Source organism: Orcinus orca, chromosome 7, assembly GCF_937001465.1.
Source record: "Orcinus orca chromosome 7, mOrcOrc1.1, whole genome shotgun sequence".
NCBI classification, from domain to species: Eukaryota; Metazoa; Chordata; class Mammalia; order Artiodactyla; family Delphinidae; genus Orcinus; species Orcinus orca.
Genome location: NC_064565.1, coordinates 16,967,299 through 16,990,388, shown reverse-complemented (window position 1 = coordinate 16,990,388; position 23,090 = coordinate 16,967,299). Strand labels below are relative to the sequence as shown.

General features: G+C 41.8%; 1 protein-coding gene across 8 annotated transcripts in view; it reads right to left on the bottom strand.

Annotated features, from left to right (window-relative positions):
- Positions 1–23,090, bottom strand: part of CLASP1 (cytoplasmic linker associated protein 1) — a 269,984-nt gene that overhangs the window by 69,732 nt on the left and 177,162 nt on the right. For 4 of the 8 annotated variants that reach the window (XM_049712729.1, XM_049712730.1, XM_049712734.1 and 1 more), the window contains 6 exons: positions 19,524–19,631; positions 17,106–17,132; positions 15,181–15,348; positions 9,074–9,181; positions 4,194–4,256; positions 1,075–1,178 (listed from right to left, as the gene is read on the bottom strand). In XM_049712729.1, the coding sequence (XP_049568686.1) occupies positions 1,075–1,178; positions 4,194–4,256; positions 9,074–9,181; positions 15,181–15,348; positions 17,106–17,132; positions 19,524–19,631 (578 nt within the window). The remainder of the gene's footprint in view (positions 1–1,074; positions 1,179–4,193; positions 4,257–9,073; positions 9,182–15,180; positions 15,349–17,105; positions 17,133–19,523; positions 19,632–23,090) is intronic. The other 4 variants (XM_049712736.1, XM_049712737.1, XM_049712731.1 and 1 more) reach the window with 3 other exon arrangements.

Genomic DNA, 23,090 nt, shown 5'->3' with positions numbered 1-23,090 from the left:
GAGGGATGAGAGTTGGAATCACTGTGGCCACACGCTATAAAGTTTTGACTGGATGAAACACGGCTGGATTTAAAACCTCAGGGTCTGGTCCTATAGCCACACACTAGAAAGTTTTGATCGGATGAAACACGGCTGGATTTAAAACCTCAGGGGTCTGATCACTGTGGCCACATGCTATAAAGTTTTGATCAGATGAAACAGGGCTTGATTTAAAACCTCAGGGTCTGAAAGCGGGGTTATTACCTTTGTTCATTAGAAGAGAACAAGTCTTAAAACAGTACAAGCAAGACCAGAGATCGAGAAGTTCTAAAGAATGTCTATTTTAAATGCTGAGCACATAAACCAGAAAGTACAAGAGGCTGTGTTACTACCAGCTGCAATGCATCTTTAAAAGGCCATTTGACCACAAGCTGATTCTACTTAGGAATTCTTTGCTATAACCACAAGTTTAAGGACTTCTAATCACTTTACGTTGCTTTTTTAGATATTACATTGTAACAGTGCAAAAACATACTTCACTAGTGTGCTTCATATCCTCAGAGTTGACCTCAAAATCTGGGAAAGTTTCCGTAAATAATGACTTAAGGACTCATTTAAACAAACAAACATAAAATCATATGGAACAACTAGTGAGGGAAATGGAATAAACGCAAGATTTTCAAACCACAAACGCTATGACCTACTGTTATACAATGATATGCTTAGGCTATGCCATCAAAGCCTGTAAAGCAACAGACGCAATAGAAGGGAATAAAGGAAATGCTGAAAAAAAAAAAAAAAGATAAAAAAGGAAAAGAAGAAGCCCAATGACATCAGAGAAGCCTGATGTCATCACAACTTCACTGATACTGCGGAGCACAGAAGACATACTTGATGCTACTGTGTCTTGTAAGGCCAGTTTTCACTTACGTACAGAGTTCACAGTTTAAGAAGAAAAGCATAATAATATAAATTTACACAGTTTAAAGAGTGTCAAAGATGATTTAGTGACCTGGTTTGGAGACTACTTCCTGTTAAGACAGAAAAATGCAGGTGAGTAATTCAAAGAGACTCCACACACGTCGTGCCTCTTACCAAAGCATCAGCAACAGCAGCTTCCAGATCTGCACTGGTGCTCAGAACCCGCATGGCATTCACAGAGCCAGGTATTCTTCCTGCCTGGCCGAGCCCAAACCGGTCTAGTTAAAAAACAAAAGCAAAAGATGTGTCACTTTAATTCACGTGTTTTCACTTCTTTGCAACGGCTCCTGCCTCGTCCCACTTACTGGACAGAGGACGGAAGCATCTCTAGTCAATTTTCACTGCACCTGACTTGTAGTTTCAACTACACCTGACCTGCTTATTATCAGTGGCAGAGGTTCACCCTGTTCACATTTAATACGATCGTGCCAAAAAGCATCCTGACAACTGAAACGGTTCTTTAATGACAGTCTATTTTTGAAAAGTGTTGAGACATGGGGGGGACATTATTATAGAAGGTGGCTGGGCCATGAGGGTAGTCTTTTCATGTATACAGCATTCTCTCTAAAGGCTAGCGGCCCTGACATTTGGTCAAACTGATTAGAAAGCTTCATGGTTTGATCAATGAATTCTAACGCAATGTGTAATAAAAAGTTAAAATTTGAAACAAATGCATTAAATTGATCTCTGTGCAAATTTTCATTAGTGTCTCTACTGTTTAACTGTTATTAAGCTCAATTAATGTTAGGTATTTGTTCATCATGATGCCTGTGTCACCAAAGGCTATTTAAAAATCAGTTTATTAAAATTCTTTAATCTTCACCACAAAAAGCTAGTATCTTTGCTGCAAAACATTAATCATTCAGATAATATAAATTTCTCCTGAGTCCCTCAAAGGATTTTTAAATGATAATCTTTATACGTGTCAACCGAATGGACAGAATGCAAAACAATTTCCAACTTCAGCAGTTCAAACAACTATTCTAAGCCTGTTAACAAGCATGGACAATAAAGACTAACTTTTTAATTTTTTTTTGGCCACACAGCTTGCGGGATCTTAGTTCCCCAACCAGGGATTGAACCCTGGCCCACGGCAGTGAAAGCGCTGAGTCCAAAGAGACTAACTTTTAAAAGTCCCATTACGTAAGCTGATCAGCCTTCCTTAAGAAGTGCTGAGATTGCTTGGGACTCACTGCCCTTGTGAGGCCTTGCTGCTCATAGCTGTGGCAGCTCAAGACAAAGCAGTCCGGTAAAAGGCTCTTATAATGTATAATAAACCTCTGGAAGAAAAATGTGAAGATTAAAAATGCTTTCTCTTTGTTAACAAATAAGACACTGTTTGGACAAGGAAAGTCTCTGCATGTGCCATATTCTAGTAATGAAACATTTAGAATAAAAAAGAAATAAAAGAAAGCTAATGTCGGGTTTACATAATTGATCTTTCCTATAAAATGATATATTTAAAATTTTGGGTAGGTAACAAGACATCATCTACAAACTGGTGAGCTCTAAAAGTGAAGTGTTATTTAACTTTTTAAAATTGTCAGCTTCGAAACGTTATACCTTCCACTGCCACAGAAAGGGGGAAAAGATTTAAACACTGCTATCGAAAGCTATATAGTTATGAATTTTTAGAGGGAAACAAAAATTGTATGTTATACTATCCCCTTTTTTAATGCACTTGTTGCTCGTACTGAATTTCACCATTACGTGTATGATTAAAAGGTGATTTAATGTGCCAAATAAACTAAAAACAGACCACAAAACAATTCTCTCTCTCTCTAGAATATAAATCATCACCTGAAATAACATTATAAATTTGAGATTTATTATGCACATAGTTTTATAAATGATCTTTGTTCAAGTCTCTTTTTTTTCCATTAAAAAAGGGTAGATAGTAAGGGATTTATGAGTAACAGAATGAAAGTAATTCAGTTATAAGCCATTTAAAAATTACCCAGCATAAACGTAAATAAAACAGAATCTTAAAAAAAAAAAAAAAGTAGGTCTCATGCCAGCAATTCTTGCTCCAGGGATAATACTGATTTTTCAGACACAAAATTAAAACTGTAAGAACAAAGCAATTATTCTGTGCCTCCCAGATGCATACAGCTTTGCCATACACAGTGACTGCAGATCATTTGATATACATCGTAGATAACTGAATTTCAAATCTTAAGGGGAAATGTTTGTCTGGACCTAAGAAAATTTATAAGCCTTTTGTTTTCGCCAGACCAATATCTGCTCTACGTTCTCTCTGGTACTGTCCAGTTTCCACGAGATGGATACATATGACTGTGCCCTCAGTCTGGCCCATAATCTTCAGGGGAATATCCTAATCAGAGAATACATAATAAAATGCATAGGTGGCTTCATTTAGAGGAAAAACAGAGACACTAACTCAGTAAATTGGTCACAGTTGTCACCATCAACAGTCTGATTTAACAGATTATGCCTTGTACTCAGTTGATAAAACTACAGTCATTAGGGATTATTAGCGTATCAAAATGATGCCAGTTAAATCCGGCAAACTGATGCATTATTGTATGCTCACTTTCTGCCCCAGAGGCTAACCAGGGCATTTGGGGTACTGTTACAATGAGGCTGAGATGGAGTGTTTCGGCTCTGCAGGCTGCAAAGGCTACCTTTGGCCTGACTTGATTATCCTAATCGTGATTTGTTTTTCCATAAATGCTTTAGGACAATCCATTTCCTTCAATACATATGAAATGAGGTTTGCTATAATCTGGGACATCTGGTCACTAAATAGTACCTCCAAGTAATTAGAACCGGATGGTAGTAACTAGCATTAACAGACACTTTATTGGGAGTTAAGACTGAGAGACGGAAGCCTCTGCTGGATGAGGTCCATACCCCACTTCCTCCGAGGGACCCTTCAGGACACCTATCTGGGGCTGCTGTTTTCCTGGGGGAGGGAGTGAAAGGAGGGCAGAAGTGCTTCCCTATCCTTTTGTTTTGTTTTGTTTTAACATAAATACGAACACTGGAAAAATGATGTCGTCAAACTGGCTACAAAGCATCTACGGCCTATTAACAGGACCATAAACATTCAACAACTTAAAAAAAAAAAAAATAGAAGCACATCGTGGGGGGAAAGAAAATATGAGGTGCATACATGCCAAGTGCTAGCGGACACTGATGGGAACCAGATGTGACAATGAGCGTGTGACAATGAGCGTGGACAGGCATGGCATGCATGAGCGCGTGTTCACCTGACTGCCCAACAGAGTCAGCCGTGGCAAGAGCACTAGTGGACCTGGAATGACGTCGAGAGGCTGCAGGTAAAAGGAACGGCAACACCCACAGGGTTAACACACGAGAACCTGAGACAGCAGCGGCCACAGACCGGAGGGAACGCGGGGCTGCTCCCGACGCGGCCGTGTTTCCTCACGGAAAGAGATGATGTTGGGTACGAATGGACAGCGAGGGCCAACAACCCCCGGGCTGCATGCGGGGCGCTGGCGCAGGAGGAGGGCTGCCTGTGCACCCAGCGGCCCCCGCCCCCGGGTGCACGCTGCCCCCGGGTGCACGCTGCCCCCGGGTGCACGCTGCCCCCGGGTGCACGCTGCCCCCGGGTGCACGCTGCCCCCGGGTGCACGCTGCCCCCGGGAGCCACCGTCGCCACCACAGACTGGGCACGGGAAGGACGCCAGGGGCGCGCCGAGGGGGCGGGGCAGCAGGATGGGTCACGCCTCCCGTCAGGATGCGATGCACACGCGACCATGCACCAGAAACAGAAGCGAAGAAGTTCACACAACGTTCTCTCAACAGACACAGAATGAAGTCACAAAAAGGGGGCTTTCATATACAGGATGGATACACAACAAGGTCCCACTGTGGAGCACAGGGAACTCCATTCAATATACTGTGACAAACCACCATGGAAAAGAACATGAAAAAGAACGTTCGTATGTATAACTGAATCACTTTGCTGTACAGCAGAAATTAACACAATGTTGTACATCAACTATACTTCAATAAAAAAGAAATAAAAGACTTCATGCTTCACAGGTAAAATATAAATCAATTTAAAAAAAAAGAAAGGGGCTCAACAACTGTATTCCATTTTCCCTAGTCAACATGTGTGCTGTTCTGCTGCAGAAATATCCCAATGATTAATGAACTCACTGTTTTAACTGTTGGAAAGTTGGCTGTAATAAGTTTAACAGCCTTCCTTGGAGAGGCATTTGCAGGCCTCTGGTTATGAGCACCAGCTCCGTGACATATGGGGGGCAAGTCCTGGTCAGATCACAACTAGCTGTGTGGGCCCTGGGCAAAGTACTAAACCTCTCTGTGTCTCAGTTCCTCATCTGTGAAATGGGGCCAACAAGGGTACCCTCCTCTTGGGAGTTAAGAGAATTAGGAGAGACTATACATCAAACACTTGAAACGCTACCAGGCACAGAATAAACCGTGGTGGTTAACAGCAGCAGTGCTGGTTAATAAATGTTATTTTGCTAGCAAGTACTCATAATATTATATCGCATCAATTCATCAGTCTGAGAAAACATACACCAAACTCCATCCTCGTGTGGAGAGAATAACTTTTAGAAACAATTATGAAATACAGGCTTGGGTCCACACCTGAATTTATTGACCCGAGTGCCACATAATATGTGGCTTTTTCTTTACCTCAAAAGAAGAAAAAAGAAAAAAAAAGAAAAAAAAACCACGCTTCTATCATTACTTGGAAAGAACACGGTGACTGTAGCACAGAGAGTTCATAGGTTTCAGAGTGACACTAAGCAGTGCCAGAGTCCAGAATCCTCCCACGTTTACATGCTTAGTCATGAAATGGCAAAACCCCAAACTCTTCAACACAATTTTATTTACTTAAGCTCGTGTCACCTTGTGAAATGTGCATATCTGCGGGATAAGGGGTACTGAACAGCAAAGGTTACCTGGTCAGTAGGGACAAATTTTTACCAGCATGCAAAAGAAAAAGAAAATCCCTAATTCCTCGAGATACACAATAATAAGTCGGCAAGCTCTAAAACAGGTATTACAAAACAATCACTTTCCCTAAATAAGGAAACTGGCAAAACATTTTGTAAGACTGAAGCAAACTATTCATTTCTTGTACAAGCACAATGGTATTGTATCCTGACAGTTTAAACTGAAAACCATGTTTAAGCAACACCTGATCTGAAGGTTCCTTATAAAGTCGTCCTTTGGTTCTGTTTCAACAGAATATTCTACAGCAAATCTGTCACGTAACAAGTTCTCTGTCACGTTCTCAAGTGAACGTCCCACAATGGAATCCAAGGTGGACCCGCTTACATCAAAGCCTCATTGACAGCAGAGTCCTAGAGCCTTAATCTCACCTAAAAGCTGTCACTGTCACTATGTATTCATACCATTAAAATGGTCCAAAATAACTTTTTAAGAAAAATGCAAGCTCAAACCCAATATGTAGTCACTGAAACAATTACTTCTGTCCTCTTCTTTTAAAAAGTGAAGGTTGGCTACATAAGTTGATTCAAAGGGGCACTAATACAAAATCTCACTGACTTATAAAGGGGGTAGGAAATGAACATTAAAGTGAATGAGAATAAGAAGGAAACATCACACTCTCCGAAGGGCGTAGGAGGCTCCCCAGGGGGCACAGCAACCTTTGGGACTTATCCATGAATTCCCAGGTGCCATTGCCACACCTGGAAATCCCGACTCAGAAACGTGGCCAAGCACTTTCTCTGTACCTGAGCCTGGAGAGGCCTCAGAAAGCAGTTAGTACATTTCAGAGGAACCAATGAAAGACACCTCAGGTGAGGCAGGGGAACAGCCACGCTTTGAAGTCAGACCCGTGTGATCTTGGGGAAGCGGCCTCCACTCCCCAGGTCTTGGTTTTGTCATCGAGACAAGAGGGACGACGATACCAGTCCCAGAGGCTGAACAGGACCCACAAGGGTTATATGCCCACTGATCACTCAGCATGGTGCCAGGGACATGTGGGCACTGGTGCTGTTCCTGCTGGACAGGAGTTTTATGAACAGATTTAACCCAACAAGAAAGAAAAAAAGTCATGGTCTAAAAACTGAGCTGAAATGATGTGAACTCCTGCCCTGACCACACAGAAGACCACGCTGGTGCCAGAGCTTGTGAGAAGGGGAGATGTCTGCAGCCACAGCTCCAGCTGTGGTAGCAGCAATGACACACGTCCACAACCCGGGCTGTCACCAAAACACTTCAGTGGAAATCAGACTGGATCCCTCAGCTCCTCAGGGTCCAAGCAGGACCTCAAGAATCCAGCACACCTTGCCTGGTCCACAGACCACATGCTGGGTCACAAAGGCTGCTTCCATGGACAGGAACAAAAACAGCAGTGTACACGTGAAATAAAAACACTGAACTCTAAGAGACAAGATAATCAAGAACCAGACTGAACTGTTCACTTATAGAACAGGTTATTTCGAAGGTCAAATCGTGAACAAGGATGCATAGATACACAGCCTTAACTTAAAAGGAAACACCACCAGTTCACTCAGGAAAAAAATCATCCTTGCTGCCCTGGATTTTTGAGGATTCTGATCTAATGCTGTGAACTGCTGTGGAAGAGCTGACAGGGACCAGGTGAGCTGCCCCACTCAGGCCCTCATGCCCATCAGGTAGGACACCTCACACAGGTATCTCCTCACGAAGTCAGGTGATCGTCTAGAGGGCCCTGCATCCGTCCATCTGCTCTTTCTGAGAACTCCACGAGGGACAGTGGTCATGAAGAAATAGGTCTAGATTCTGAGTACTGATACTAATTGGGGGAAAAAAGATACTGGGAAGGAGTGTATGACTTAGAAGGAGATAGTGGCAAATATTAAAACCTTATGCTTTTGCTGTAACATCCATCTTCCAAAGTGACATTTTTATATTTGAAAGACCGTTTCATAATTAGAGTCAAAGTAACAGACTGCTACAGTCCACAGTTCCAGAGAATAACTTCAGGCCTAGGCCCTACCGGTATAAAGTGATTTCTACCTGTCATGCTTATCATGAGGAAAAAATACACAGCTGTACAGCACTTAATACGCCCAAGAACTGAAACACAATTACTGAAGAATACAAAACATTTTTCTTTTCTTTTTTTTGTGTGTGTGTGAAAGTATGTGTTGATAGACATCTTACAGGATTAATAATTTGCACTAGGTAAAAAGGTATATGTCCATTTTAGAGAAAGGCAAGACTATTAAAACGAAATAGAAAATGTAAATTCAATATTCTATAAAGCATAAATGTTTCTCTTTTGGTCTTGTTTTTCTTGAATACTAGAAATTGTTAAAGTACAAATTCTAGCTGTAAGGAAAACTGAAACGGGGGGCGTCTGTCAGACAAGCAGCCCCAACGGACACCGAACTGGTGATCAGAGGTACAATATTACCATGTACCATGGCCACCAAATGTTGTAAATTTTTTGTCCTGGGGTGGCACCGGATCACAAACATTAAACAGCCTGTTGAGCCCAGGAAGAATGAAAAGTATCTTAATAATTAACAGTGAACATAAAGGTTTTGCATTGTGCTGTACACTGAGGCCGTTTATCCGAAAGCAATTTGCAGACTGCTTTAAAGAAAGCTTTGAAGTGACTCGTTTCACAGAAGGAGAGCTAATATTCATGCTGCTTTTTCGATTAATGTGCTCACCCCCAAACCGAGCACATGCTTAGTTTCCTAAATGTTATCATGATGATACTTTTTTTTTTTTTCCTTCTCTGAAGTGAATCACGCATGGGCCGATCCCTGGTAAAATTCAAAACAGGTTGCAGAGATTCAGCGAGTACGGAGACACTTTGGACGCGCTCAGCTTTTAAGCAGCAACGGTCTCTGGCTGAGCTGCGCCACACGCTGGCAACGACCTCGCAGACGGGCTTGCCCGGAGCAAGTGGTCCTAAACGACAACAGTACAGGGCGCATGGGTGCTTTCTTCCCCTGATATGTGAAAACTGGGAACTGCCAGAATCCGAGCATGCAGAGGGGACAGGAAGGGAGGCTCGGGAGGAGGACGGGAGCGGAGAGGCGCACGGGACAGCGGCGGGGGACAGAGGCAGGTGGCTGGGCCCGGCGGGGCGGGAGGAGCCCCAGGAGCCAGGCCGGCGGGTACTCACCGAGCGGAGGGAAGCCCCGAGCGGGGCTCGTATCGCGGCTGCTCTCACGGCTGGCATCGCGGCTGCACCCCTGACTCATGCTGGGTCGAGGGATACGGCTGCTCCGTGCTAGCGTGCAGCATGAGGGGTTTCAGAGAAGGGGAACAAGTTTAATGAAGACAGAGAAACTCACATATGGTCAGTCACATTCCGTTCACGTAATCGCGACACGGCCCGCGCCTGCCCCTGCTCGGGCCTCACTGACTGACGGGCCAACAACAGGAGGGGGTGGGCAAAGCTGGACTTGCCCACAGCCTCGCAAAGCTGGGCATTTCAGTAGGAAGGTGAAATAACACCTAAAGGTAAGAAATGGAAAAGAAAGCTCTCCAAAGAGCAAACTGGATCAGAATATACAAGATCCAAAGTCTTCTGGAAATGATCAGTTGCTATGGCTTCAGCACACTCCTCCCCGAGAGGATAATAAAAGGCCATAGTCATTTTCATATGCACTGGGTCCTTAGAAAGATACTTTAATTTGGATTAAAAACAGAATAAAGGCTCTGGTCACTGAACTCTATGAACTTACCTAATTAAAAGGAAGACTGTTCACTTCCCCCAGCCTGGCCTTTACAAAGAGAAGTCATGAGGACTGACCCTGCTAGAGAGCCTGCGTGCTGCAAATCAGTGTGGGGATATAAAGAATCGGGACTGCTAACCCCTCATTCACTGGTCTCGACATGCATTCCGGTGTTTTCTATGGAATCCAAAAAGATCCGTCTGTCACCCCTACCCAAGCACCTCCACTCACCAGCCTCACACCTGAGTCCATCCCAGGTGGCCTGATAGTCCCAACAGTCATGGTTAAAGATCATGCACTGGCCTGAGAACAGCCAATTACTTTCTCACATCACAGGAGACTGAGACGACAGAACCCCACGAGCAGCCTAACGGCCAGTATAACTTGGCCATAAACCTCATGAAAGACCATGATTTTCTTATTTTTCAGCTTGCTTTGAGAAAACAGAAATGCAGTACTGGCAAAATACTCAAAAACAACTTTGCAAACTGAAAGCACGTAGCCACCTACATGACAGCTGATGGGAACAACAAATATTTCCATCTTGAGAGGATCTACTAATTCTGGATTAGACAGAAATGCCTTTCTCAGAAGGTTTGGAAAATATAAACTTGATTCACTGATGTAAAAACCTCCATGCTTACTACATTGCAATGAGCAAAGCCTATAATTTCAGAGCAAAGGTAGATTTATTATATGGCCAAACCGTAACAAGAATGTCTTACAAACCAGAATCATAAAACTCCCTGAGTTAGAAGAACATGGAAGTGAAAAACCAAACCAACTTCCTATTGTGGTCTCTGCTCAGTGCCAGAGGTGAATGAGACCCTAAAGGTACCTAAGTGATGTGCAAAGGTTTATCAGGTCTGTGCTGGCGAGCAAGGCAAGGTCAAGCCCAGGAACGCAATCTCAGCCATCAGTCAAAATGGGGCTTCATCTGGAATTCTCTAGGAATTCCTAAACTCTCCTTCATTTTGCTATAGTGACGTGGAAGCACTGAGTTTTCACTCAGAGTAGTAGTGACAATTTAATCAGCAATTCTTGATAACATTCTAAACACCTCCTGCTCCTACCATGAAGGCCAAAGCAACAGGTGCTAAATTAAACTTAAAAAACTAGGGAGTATCTACTGATCCCGTCAGTAAAGGAAAAGTTGCATAAAACCTACAAAAGAGTCCTTAGGGGGGCCACTACCACATCTAATGTAGAAATGCCCTCTCCAGCTCCATGCTAGCTCACTGGTCCAGCCACTCAGCCGCTCTAGATCTCAGCCTCCAGTTAGGAAGGTGAGAGAGAGAGAGAGTCCCCACTATTTAAATGAAAAGGGTACTGTGAGATAATGTACGTACGTAGGTATGTCTGCGGTCCCTGCTGAAAGGCATACGTGAAAACCTTGTCTTATTCCACTGGCCACTCCAAAACAATCATCAAAAAGCAGTAAGGCCAGTCCTGATAGGTCTTCACACGTGGGCATGCTTAGCTGACCATTTTCTTATAGCTCTTGCCCGATTACATCTGAATTTTCACATAGTTCTCACTCCCTGCTTTAAGTGAGCAGATATATTACAACAATGGGGAAGCTCTGCTCTCTCCCCAGGCTGAGCTTGCTTTGTGAGGGCAATGAAGAACGTGAGAAGAAATAGGTAGATGCCATGTGAAATAACAACAATCATAATTCTTAACGAGGTCTACCGTCCTCGTATTTGGCCCAGAGAACGTCCATTCACCCATCTGTCCTGACCGCCTTCTTTACCATATGGCCGGTAAGAACATGGAGAAAAAGAATTCTGTTTACAATTCTGTGCATGGTTTGGCCCCAAACTTCATTCAAATACACTTAGCAGTGAAATGAACAGTTCAAATGTTGGATAATTTAAAACACAAGAGGAAGAAGTTCCCCCTTACTTGCAACACCATTTCCAAAGACTAACCTACAGGGAGGATTTAAAGTAAGTATACACATAAACGATTTTTACAAAGACTAATTGATTAGGTGTCAAAGCTACACCACAACATACCGAATCACCCTGTGTACTGAGCACCGAGAGTGAGCGTTCTGTGTGGGAACAGGTTTTGGAGGAGGGGTGGCAGAGGAGGGAGAGATGATAAAACACATTTGCCGCGTGAGCTTCCTAAAAGCAGGCAGGCTTCTCAGGGAGTTCTGGAGTCCTGCACGGAACGCTGGGAAGCCTGGAAAACCCTCTGACTGGTTTTCATTCCTTGAGTGACACTCTACCTTTATAGCGTTTTAAGGGAACTCCTGACTTTTGTCTTTCAAGGAAGGATCCTACCAGAATTCCTATCAAAAGCAGAAGTACAAGAAGAACAATGAAAACTCCCGGAAGTTAAAGACATGAAACGTCTCTCTAGCCTAGACATTCTCATGTCTTGGTCTTGCACACAGTAGTCTAATCTAACAAAGAGCTAAAAGGAATTATTAATTTCAATTTTTTTCAAAACACATTTAACCAGAAAAGCATCTGAGAACACTTTAAATGCATATCCACAGACTGTTAGGGGCAGAAAGTCCAATGTGTTCATAGCCTTTTCAGTAGACAGTTGGGAGAACAAGGGAACCAAAGGCCAACTTCCAAAACGTGACTGCTGTAGAGGTCAGCAATTCGTGTGACTTTACCCTAAGTCACACGTAGAAGGAAACAATTTACACACACACTCCTCCATTTGCTCAGTTTATGAAGGAATACATTTCAGAAAGAAGGGCGTGGGAGGGTTTTGTTTCTTAGTTATCCAACAGGAATTACATCCCGTTTTGCTTAAGAAACCTTAAATGCTAAAGAAAAAGAGCTCTGACATCATCTTTATCACAGGTGAAACCGGAAAATTTAGTTAAGAAATATTATTTCAAACAAAAAAAGGCGTAGTTGAACCAAATACAATTTGCAGATAACTAGAATTATTTCTCAGGGCAAATTCCAAGCTATGAGGAAAACTATTAACCGGTTTGGGGATTATAGAAAATATTCTTAAAAGATACTCCTACTTTTTTTTGAATATTTATATTTAAAGTTGCTATACAATGAACCAAATGTTTAGACACATAGACATATACCCAGTATATACTAAATGATCAAAGAAATATACACTCTATTACAGAAAAATGCTAACATATCTGACACCCCATAAAATGGAATCTCTAAGCAGTACTAGAGGAAAAAAGTGGAAAGATGTATTTTACTCATATATATTTTATAACTGTGTATGCATATTCTCACAATGTGCAAAAATGTCTATAAAGTATCTTCTTTCATCAGAATTGTATGCATGACCTCAAAGCTCCATCCACAACTAATCCCCTTAACGAGCATCAAGGAAACAACTTTCTTCAAAATGATGTTTCAAATAAGAACGCTTGGGAAGGTTGACAGGCTCCTATTTAGTTCTTACTGATGGATGATGTTCCATAGGACTTCTTTCAAAGGCTTATTAAACGCTGTCTTTCCAGCTACCCACAGTGCAAACTTCATACTTAAGAGCATAGACTGCCAGGTCCTAGAGTCATGTTAGATAATCGAGGTTGGATTATTTCCCAATTTCAAGAAGGTAAAAATGGCATCTTTAATAAATTTAAAAAGTAAAATCCCAAAAAAGGGAAGAATTTTTGGGGCTTCCCTGGTGGCGCAGTGGTTGAGAGTCCACCTGCCGATGCAGGGGATGCGGGTTTGTGCCCCGGTCCGGGAGGATCCCACAAGCCGCAGAGCGGCTGGGCCCGTGAGCCATGGCCGCTGAGGCTGCGCGTCTGGAGCCTGTGCTCCACAGCGGGAGAGGCCACAGTGGTGAGAGGCCCGCGTACCGCAAAACAAAAACAGAAACAAAAACAAAAGAAAAGAATTTTTAGCAGTATGAAACAAGTCAGGATCACCAAGAAACATCCTATAAACTTAACTAATTGTGGGAAAAGGACAGCTGAAACCTCAAGCCTAGGTTTGAAATCAAATGTGTTTTCCAAACAAAACCAGATCCAAATACACGTATGTGACAACAACAAATCTGAAATTTATCAGTAGATATTGCAGTCATGATATTTTCTCTGGTTGTATCCACATTACTTGCTATTACTGGATGCAAATAACTGGTCAGCTCAGGGACCATGTTCCATAAAGCCCACAGAAGGTCAGCATCACGCAGCATTTTAACAAAACCACGGCTTGATTACATTTCTCACTTGCTTCGGAAATGTTGGTCAAACCAAATCCTTTCGATTCTACTTCTTAAATACCTGCTCCCCACCGCCTTCTCGAAGTTCAGGGAGTCTTCAAGGACATTCGTGAGCTGGACCCTACCAGTCCCTCTGCCCCCATCTCCCACCCACTCTGACAAACATCCTCGGCTATCGTCAGATAAACCACTAGTGGTCCCAGGGCGCACAACGCTCCCTCTCGTCTGACCGCTTCTGCACAGGCTCCTCTCTGCCTCATCTCCCCACCCCGCCTGGTGCCACCTTATACACCTCATCGAAACAGGGCCGATTCTGGGAAGGCTCCCCTGGCAGGAAACCTAGGAGGACTGGGGCAGACATTCCTGTTCTACGGTCCCAGAGCAGCTGCCAGGGTATCTGTCATACTGTCTTACATTTTCACCTCTAAGACCACAAGCTCTTTGAAGTCAGAAGCTAAATCTACTGCATTTATCTTCTAATCATAAGATCTAACAACATGTGCCTAGCACATCACAGTAAACGTTCCAGTATTCAATAAAAGTTATTGAGGAGATAAATGAATAAATGACAAAGGTAAGCCAACAGGACAAAAGAATACAGTATTCTGATTTCACATTAGTAGGTTTTTACCCTTAGAAAGCAGGTGAGACTATAAGAGTATGAACACAGATTTTTCACAGTAGATCACAAGACTTCTAACCGTTTTACTAAAAAGGGAGCATACAAATTAGATTTTAATAGAGTGAAAGACTGTTAAGCTGCTGAGAGTCATTCATATAAAATCCTACTACAAAGAAACTAAACACTACAACACAAAAATAAACACTATATATACCTAGTTTTCCTCTTCTTGGTTTTTATGTTTGAACAACATTATGTCAAAAGTAACAGCTACACATATTCTGTGATGATAATTTTCACCAATTGGGTTAGAGAAGAGCAAAATCAAAATAAATGTGGACGCTACAAATTGCTTCTGAATATTTATATAGGTTAATGGCTATTTATTGCTAATCAGTGGAAGACAAATGGAAAAAGCAACAGTGCTCCTGTGCAGGAAATTTTGCAGCAAAGAAGCCTGCCCATTCCCCCAGGTTAATGTTTTGCAAAATGACTCTAACCCACAGAAGCCCACAATGGTGTAGTTCTTTCCCATCAGTGTGAAGGTAAACCCCACATATTTGTTAGTCCTAACTGAAAACTGAACCTGCTATCATCTGTAAAAAGCACAAACTGAAATGTCTTTTTAACACAGGCAAAGTGACATCCTCGGTTCAAAAACAGCTATTTCCCACAGGAGACAAAGTCATTAGATTATAATCAAAATTATGACCAGGTTGGGAATGGTGTTTCAAGATCTTTGAGAATTCTCACCTAATCCTATGCGGTTTGGACTTGTTTCTCGGCTACATCCCTGACTCCTGGGAATCTTGCTTCGTTTTTCTGAAGAGGGTGTCGCAGGTGGGCCTCTCGAGGAACCCCCAGCAAGGCCACTATAACCACTTCCCAACAATTTCCCTGGGGAACTTGATCGGCTGCCAGCTGAAAATGAAGCGAAACAAAATTGAATAATGGATGTAAATCAAGAAATAAATTACAGTAATTTCAGAAGTCAGTTTACACATGAGTTTGGATCAAATATCAAGAGAATTTTATATAAAAATAGCTTTCTAGCTGGTAACATCACTAATTTTTCAAAAACTAAGGAGCATAAAGGAACATCAAATTTTCATAAAAGAGTATTTATACCCAGGAGAATTAGAGATGGAGTTCTACAGAAATGACTGCAAAATTTCTGATTCAAAAGAGCAGGCTCAGGTTGAGTACAAAAAGCCTCTCAGTTACACAGCAAATTTCTACAAATAATCACAAAGCCGTTTTATTTATTAACTGGTTTGGTTTCTGTAGGAGTTGGTATGTTAAAAAATGGCTGAAAGAGTAGAAATATAACAGAAATTTCTTAAACGCTAAAGGAAGACTCCATTAATCTAACAAATGGAAAAGGAGGCAGAAATATGGTAAACAGAAATCACAAGATAAAATGATAAGAATAAGCTCAAACATATCAGTAATCATAATAAATGTGGCTGGATTAAATTCAACTATTAAAAGACAGATTCCTGGATTGGTTTAAAAAAACTGAAATGAAACTCAACTGTATGTTGTTTATAAGAGACAAACAACATACATATAACAAAACAACAAAACAGAATAAAAACCAGCATTAAAAGAGAAAAAAGGATGTTTCATATTGATTAAAGAATAATTATCCTTAAAGATATAATAATCATGAAACTTTATGCTCCACGTAACATAGCTTTGAGATAGAAAACACAAAAACGATAAAAATACAGAGAGAGATTGAAAAGGCCGTAATTATTAATATACCTCTCAGAAAGACTAATACTAATGAAAGATTAATACACTACTCAGAAACTGGCAGAGCATGCAGTCAAAACTATACAGATATGTATAAACACACCTCCCGCATATACACACAGTGCATAGTCCAACAAACAGAATACACATTCCTTTCACATTTCCACACAGGAATTTCCTCAAAGGAAATCTCAATAACCTTTTACAAAGGTAGAAATTATATAGAAAACATTCCCTGATGTGAATGCAATAAAATTAGAAATTAAAATCATAATATGGTTAGTTATTTTTATAAATGGCTAAGTGACTACATACCTATATAACCATTTCTTGTAAAACAAAATTCTTTCTTAAAGAAGGCAGCAAAATTTTAAGGATCGTACCAATACACTCAAATGGCAGTCATTAACTTAGATCATCTCCTTAAGCAGAGAAGGCAATAAAATTCGCAAATATCAAGTATTTGTTATCATGTAGCAGAATAGAATGATCCAGAGGGAAAAACCTTCAAAATAACACTTACCTGGAAATTAAACACACACACACACACACACACACACACACACCCTCCATCATTCAAATAAATCACTCAGGTGACTACTTACGAAAATTCGTACTTTATAATGATTTAACTACAGTTTAAGTGAAATTCATTATAAAATTATCACTACATGTTCCCATGAAGAACATGTCTCAGGATCTATTAATTTTGCCCATAAAATCTGAGCACACAAATAAACGATTAAGCTGTATGAAAGGAGAAAAGAAATCCATTTCAAACTCTAGAATTTGAACATACAGAAAAAATGCAGCAAGATTAACTAAGCTCATAATAAAGAGAGAAATTAATATTGTGCAAGGAACATGGGGTGAGGGAGAATGCAAAACACAAAAAAAAAGCAAGAAGAGAAATGGCTTACCACCAGCAGGATTAGCAGATCTGGATCCTTGATTATGAGAGCAGACCAAAGGACAGGCAAAAAGTGGATTAAAAGACAATAACACAATACAGAAGGTCAGCATGCAACACAGCACAAATGTCTTTGTTCACAAACACATTAGCAAAAGGGCTGTTTTTCTAGGTCTTGTTCCTCCTAGCCTATTTTCGTACTTATTTTTACTTTATACACATCATACTGTATTAGCATTTATTTCACATCTGCTCATGAAACACTTATGAACCTACCATGCGCCAGGCAGAGTGCCAGGCGGACGAGATGCAGAGAAGATGCCGGGCCCTTTGGGGGCACCTGCCCTCTGGCTCTGAGCAGCCTGGCAGAAGTGACTGCATCTTACCATCTGTGTATCTCTACCCCTGCACACGGTGCTCACCACACAGGAGGTGCTCCAGAGACATCAACCAAGTGGAAGAAACCACTACTAGGTAGTTTCATCTGAATGTCTTATGCCAAATTCTCCAACATTTAAACATTAATCCTCACATATTTAAGTCCTCAACTATTCAAAAGATGCCAACTGTTAACTGTCCTAAATTTAATATTAACGAAATCTACTTACTCTTAAACCAGAACTATGAATGCTAGTATAGCTACATTCGTAAAATATCTAGATGTGCTCCTATCTACCTATTAAAATAATTTTTAAAAGAATATTTGGAGGGTGGGAGGGAGGGAGGGAGATGCAAGAGGGAAGAGATATGGGAACATATGTATAACTGATTCACTTTGTTATAAAGCAGAAACTAACACACCATTGTAAAGCAATTATACTCCAATAAAGATGTAAAAAAAAAAAAAGAATATTTGATTTATATATATAAGTTTAAGGTCCAGGCTTGGTCGTTTGCTGGTGTTGTCTCTTTCCCTTGAGTGGAATTTGGTGAGTAAAATAAAACTGGTGAGCTTTTCAAGTGGATCCCCAAGGCAAAGTGCAGTATTTTTATGACTGAAAAATTAAAGCTCTATCATCCCCCGCTACAGAAGAACTTTATTTCCACCACCTCTTAAGCAGAGGATCCAGCTAGGGGCAGGGACCCTTGCAGAGGCCAATGCCAATGAACAGCAGACATAAAGAAATGGAAAATACTGTTCAGCCCTCACTCTCCAAGAAAGGAAACAACCCTATACAGCCTATACAACCCTATACAATTTTTTTATTCAACTCAATTTCAACGTATTGACATATTCTGAGTCTCGAACATTTTTGGCCAAGAAAAATTTTTTTTGCGATAAGACCCGACTCATATTTATGAGGTCATGACCAGAGTATTATATCTATCTGTGACTCCAGGTATCACCAGGGTTCACCAGAATAACCAGGGCCTGGACACTACTCCCCAGGCAGAAGCTTCTGGACTACACCTGCACAACCTATGCTGTGTGGTATGGTGTAATACACTAAAAGCATGGGCTTCTGCGTCAGACAAACAAGCCTGGGTGCTGTCGTCTCACAGCAGTATGTCTGACCTTGCACTTTCTTTTCAGAAAGGACATAAGCTTCTTTTAACATGAGGACTCTAGTTATCAAAGGGACATGGGGAAAGCATCTAAGCTCAGGAGGAGCTGAGGAAGGCATTCTAAACACCTACGACAGAAGCTAACTAAGGTTTGGCCTCAGACTAGCCGCTCTCTACACAAGCCAGACAGCTCCTGGGGCCACGAAGGAGGCCGACTCCGGCAGCTGACAAGCACCTCCACCATGGTCGCCTGCCCAGGAGGGCCCTGACCTCCCGCCCCACTCCTAGTGCACAGACCGGGAAGCCGGGAAGTGAGACACCAGGCCTGAATCCTAAGAGAGATCAGAACACACTCATCCCGCCCACGGCTGCTTTCATGGCTGATGTTAACAAATCAGGTGACTCAACACATACAGAGAAGCAGCAATGGAAGCGAGCGAGGGCAGCCGAGCGAAGCGAGAGCCCACACTGGCAGGAGGAAAGGAGCAGAGTGGCATGTTAGCGCAGCGGGTGATGGGGGGGGCAGCTTCGAATGGATTTACTTATTGCCGCTGGGAAGAGACCTCAGCATGAAGTCATCTCCCCCCGGAGCTGCTCTTGAATGACATCAGGATCCCTCATCAACAGCAAAATGGGTCCCAGCCCAAGTACGATTCACCTTGGGAGGCTTGAGGGGAGGGAAACTGCATTTCAATGTTTCCTGCCTAGGGACACAAAGTGTAAATCACCTGGAAAGGGGACACAGGTACACTGGAATACCCCGTCTTGTAAGCATCCAACAAACATCAAGATTATTCACAGTGTCTTAGAGCCACAGAAATGTGTTTTTCCATTAAGTCGATGAAAATACTATAAATTTTCAGCTGCAGAATGGCTGTTGGATAAAACTAAGAGAGCAGAGAGCATAAAATATACTTCTTACGCTGGGACTGTGAGACCACTTTGGCGCGGCTGCGGCCCCGACTGTCGGAAGGCGTGGAGGTGACGTTGGTGGCGCTCCCAGAGCTCTGCCGTCGCGTGCGGATCCGACCTGGAGGACACGGCAAAAACAGTGCTTCCATAATGTTTCCAGTACGCGCGACCACTCCTCAGGCAAGGGGCACGGGCTGAGCCACCGCCAGGGGAGCTGGTCTCCCACGTGTGGTCCTGACACGCGTCCCTGTGTGCACACACAAATTCTACAGACACGTCAGAAACTCCTCAGAGGGACTCAGGAACCCATCAGGTGCTTTGCTTTCAATTGTTTTAGCATATTCTATTTTCAGATGGGGAGGTGATAGTCACTTGAGGGTTTTTTTCCACAATTTTTTTTCCAGATTAAATTCTCTCTCCTGTTCATTGCCGACATGTCTGTCGAATTTCCAAAAGCAGGAAAGAATATTAGCTGTCATCTTCAGAAAACTACTACAGGAAAAAAAAAAAAAAAAGAGTAAATGCAAAATAAAACAAAGAAACCTTCTTAACTCAGCAATCAGCAAAAGTTAGATCACCCTGGAGAATAAATGTGTCTTGCTGTGTAGCATTAAACTTCTATTTTAAAGCATGTATGCCAGCAAGTTTCTAGGCTGCAAAAAGATGAAGTTTATAGAAAGAATCAATATTAGGAATACCTAGAGAAGTGACCTAAAAATAATGCAATGTCATAGGCATTTATGAAGAATATTTGCCATTATTAAGTAAAGCAATGTGTTAACTCCAATTATTAAAGCATGAAACCATAAAAATAAAAATGGATTCATAAATACAAAATCACTGATGGTAAGACTAGAATGATAAGGAATTAAACTTTTTAAAATACAGGGCTTCTTTGTTTTCAAAGGGGCACAAATGCCCCCATTTCCATAATTCAATCGGAAGAGCAATCTGATAGGGAAAACACAAAGCAATTTGAACTCCCACCGGCTTCTTACACTGTTCAAAAGCACATCTACCTCATCAACTGAGAAAGTTTGCAGAAAGGCAATACGGAAAAACAAATCCTAAGGCTTGAAAAGGTTCAAGAAAGGAAGGTAAAGAGCAATAAAAGAAAGCACTGCACTTAATTGAAAAAAAAAAAAAAGGAAGAAAGAAAACTAGAAAGAATCAATGACTTTTATTAGCAGTTGAATGAAAGACCTACAAGTTCTAGAATCCAGACTAAAATTAGGAGCTATATCATATAGGATACTATGAGCTATATATGTGTGCACTCAAAATCCTCACACCGGGCTTCCCTGGTGGCACAGTGGTTAAGAATCCGCCTGCCAATGTAGGGGACACGGGTTCGAGCCCTGGTCCAGGAAGATCCCACATGCCGCGGAGCAACTAAGCCCGTGCACCACAACTACTGAGCCTGCGTGCTACAACTACCGAAGCCTGTGCGCCTAGAGCCCGTGCTCCGCAACAAGAGCAGCCACTGCAATGAGAAGCCTGTGCACTGCAACGAAGAGTAGCCCCCGCTCACCACAACTAGAAAAAGCCCGCGTGCAGCAACAAAGACCCAAAGCAGCCAAAAATAAAATAAATAAATAAATAAAATTAAAAAACAAAAATCCTCACACCAACATATAAGTAATTATTCCCACTTTACACATGAGGAAACAGAGAAGCAAGGGGGTTACTTAATTTGTCCAAGGTCCCACCACAGGTTCAGATGCCTGTGCCTGGCTAGGGCATTTTACTCTGCTAAGGAAGTCACCAAGAAAACTGAACGTGAAAAAAACAACTGAGTCTAATTTCTTAGGAGTTTTTAAGTGATCATCCAAACCCTCTCAGCTAAGAAAATAAAAAAATCTTCTTTGCTATGTCCCTGTGTCCTCCACCTCCCCCCAACCCCCCGCTGGTCATCATTCCCTAGCATTTCTTTATGTTTTTAATATACATAGTTGCATAACCAAGAAATAGATGGCATTATTTTATATTTTTTTAATGTTTTTAATCGTATCATAGGGTATATATTTTTCCAAAACTTACTGTTTGGCTCAACATTTTATCTGTGAGCTCAGTTACGGAAGTGATTTTTTGTAGGACGTAAAGGAGAGACCCGTTTTACTTCTTCTGTGTGACTAACGAAGGTCCAAACAAATTTACTTAACCCCTTTCTTAACTAACCTACAAAGCCATCTTTGTCACTTACAAGTACTTGTATACATGCAAGGGTCCGTTTTCTCCACTGTGGTGTCTGCCCCATTAGTCCATGTGTCCATCCTGTGCAACATACACTGTTGCGAGTAGCTTTTCAAAACTACCTTCCTAATTGGTAGGGCAAATCAAGCCACTTTTCCCTAAAGCCCTCTGCTCTCTTGCATATGCGCACGTGAAGATGTAATAAAAAGACGTGTTGAAATTCTGACTGGCAATGTGGAATTTGGGGTTAAGCTGGGGGCGGAGGGGGGGGCAGCCCTATGATATTGATCTTTCCATTCATTAGCATTTTCTCTTTTTTACCTTCTTCAGTGTCTTTCAATAAAGACTATAATTCTTCCAAAAGTTTTATTCAATTTTTATAGACTTATTCAAAGGTGCCTTATTTTTATTATACACAATACAGTTGACTTAATTATATTGTCTAACTTGCTGACAAATAAGAATATGACTGTTTATATATATATATATATTTTTTTTTTTTTTTGGTGGTACGCAGGTCTCTCACTGCTGTGGCCTCTCCCGCACAGGCTCCGGACGCGCAGGCTCAGTGGCCATGGCCCACGGACCCAGTCGCTCCGCGGCACGTGGGATCCCCCCGGACCGGGGCACGAACCCGTGTCCCCTGCATCAGCAGGCAGACTCTCAACCACTGCACCACCAGGGAAGCCCCGACTTAACTCTAGGGACCTTGCTAAACTTTTATTAATCCTACCAATTTACATGTAGATTATGTGGTGTTCTCTAAACAGAAAACCACCTGCAAATAAGACTTCAGTTTTCTCCCTTCAAACCCTACCCTTGATCACTTCATCTGCTGTCTTGGACACACAGCACAATGCTCAAGAGAAGCACGAGGTAGGCTTTGCTATCTTGAGCCACATGTAAAAAAGTAATTCTGGAATTTCACAAACTATACTTCAACAAGTGAAGAAAACTCATTCCTAATTGCTAAGAATTTATCAAAAATGTTTCTGGAATGTTTTAGTGCTTTGCTTCCATCTTCTGAGATAAAGAGGATTATTCTCCTAAACGTACTGAGCTGCATCTATAAGGTTTGAAAGTATCAAACCTCCGCTGTCATGACTCACGCAGTCACATACACAGAATGTCTGTATTGTACCTCATCTGATTCTGGTACCAAGGTCACAACAGCTACATGAAACCAGGGAGGGAAGCTTTCTCTCTTCCTGGTCTCTGAGTTTATGTAAGACGGGAACTGTCCCATGCTTCACAACTTGCATGTATAGCCGTCTGAGCATGGTAGGGATTTTGGATATCTTTTCTATTTTAATTAAGTAATTAGCTTTTGGTGGGGGGATGGAGTTTTAGGTACTGATTCAAATTATTTAATGAGTAGTCTTAA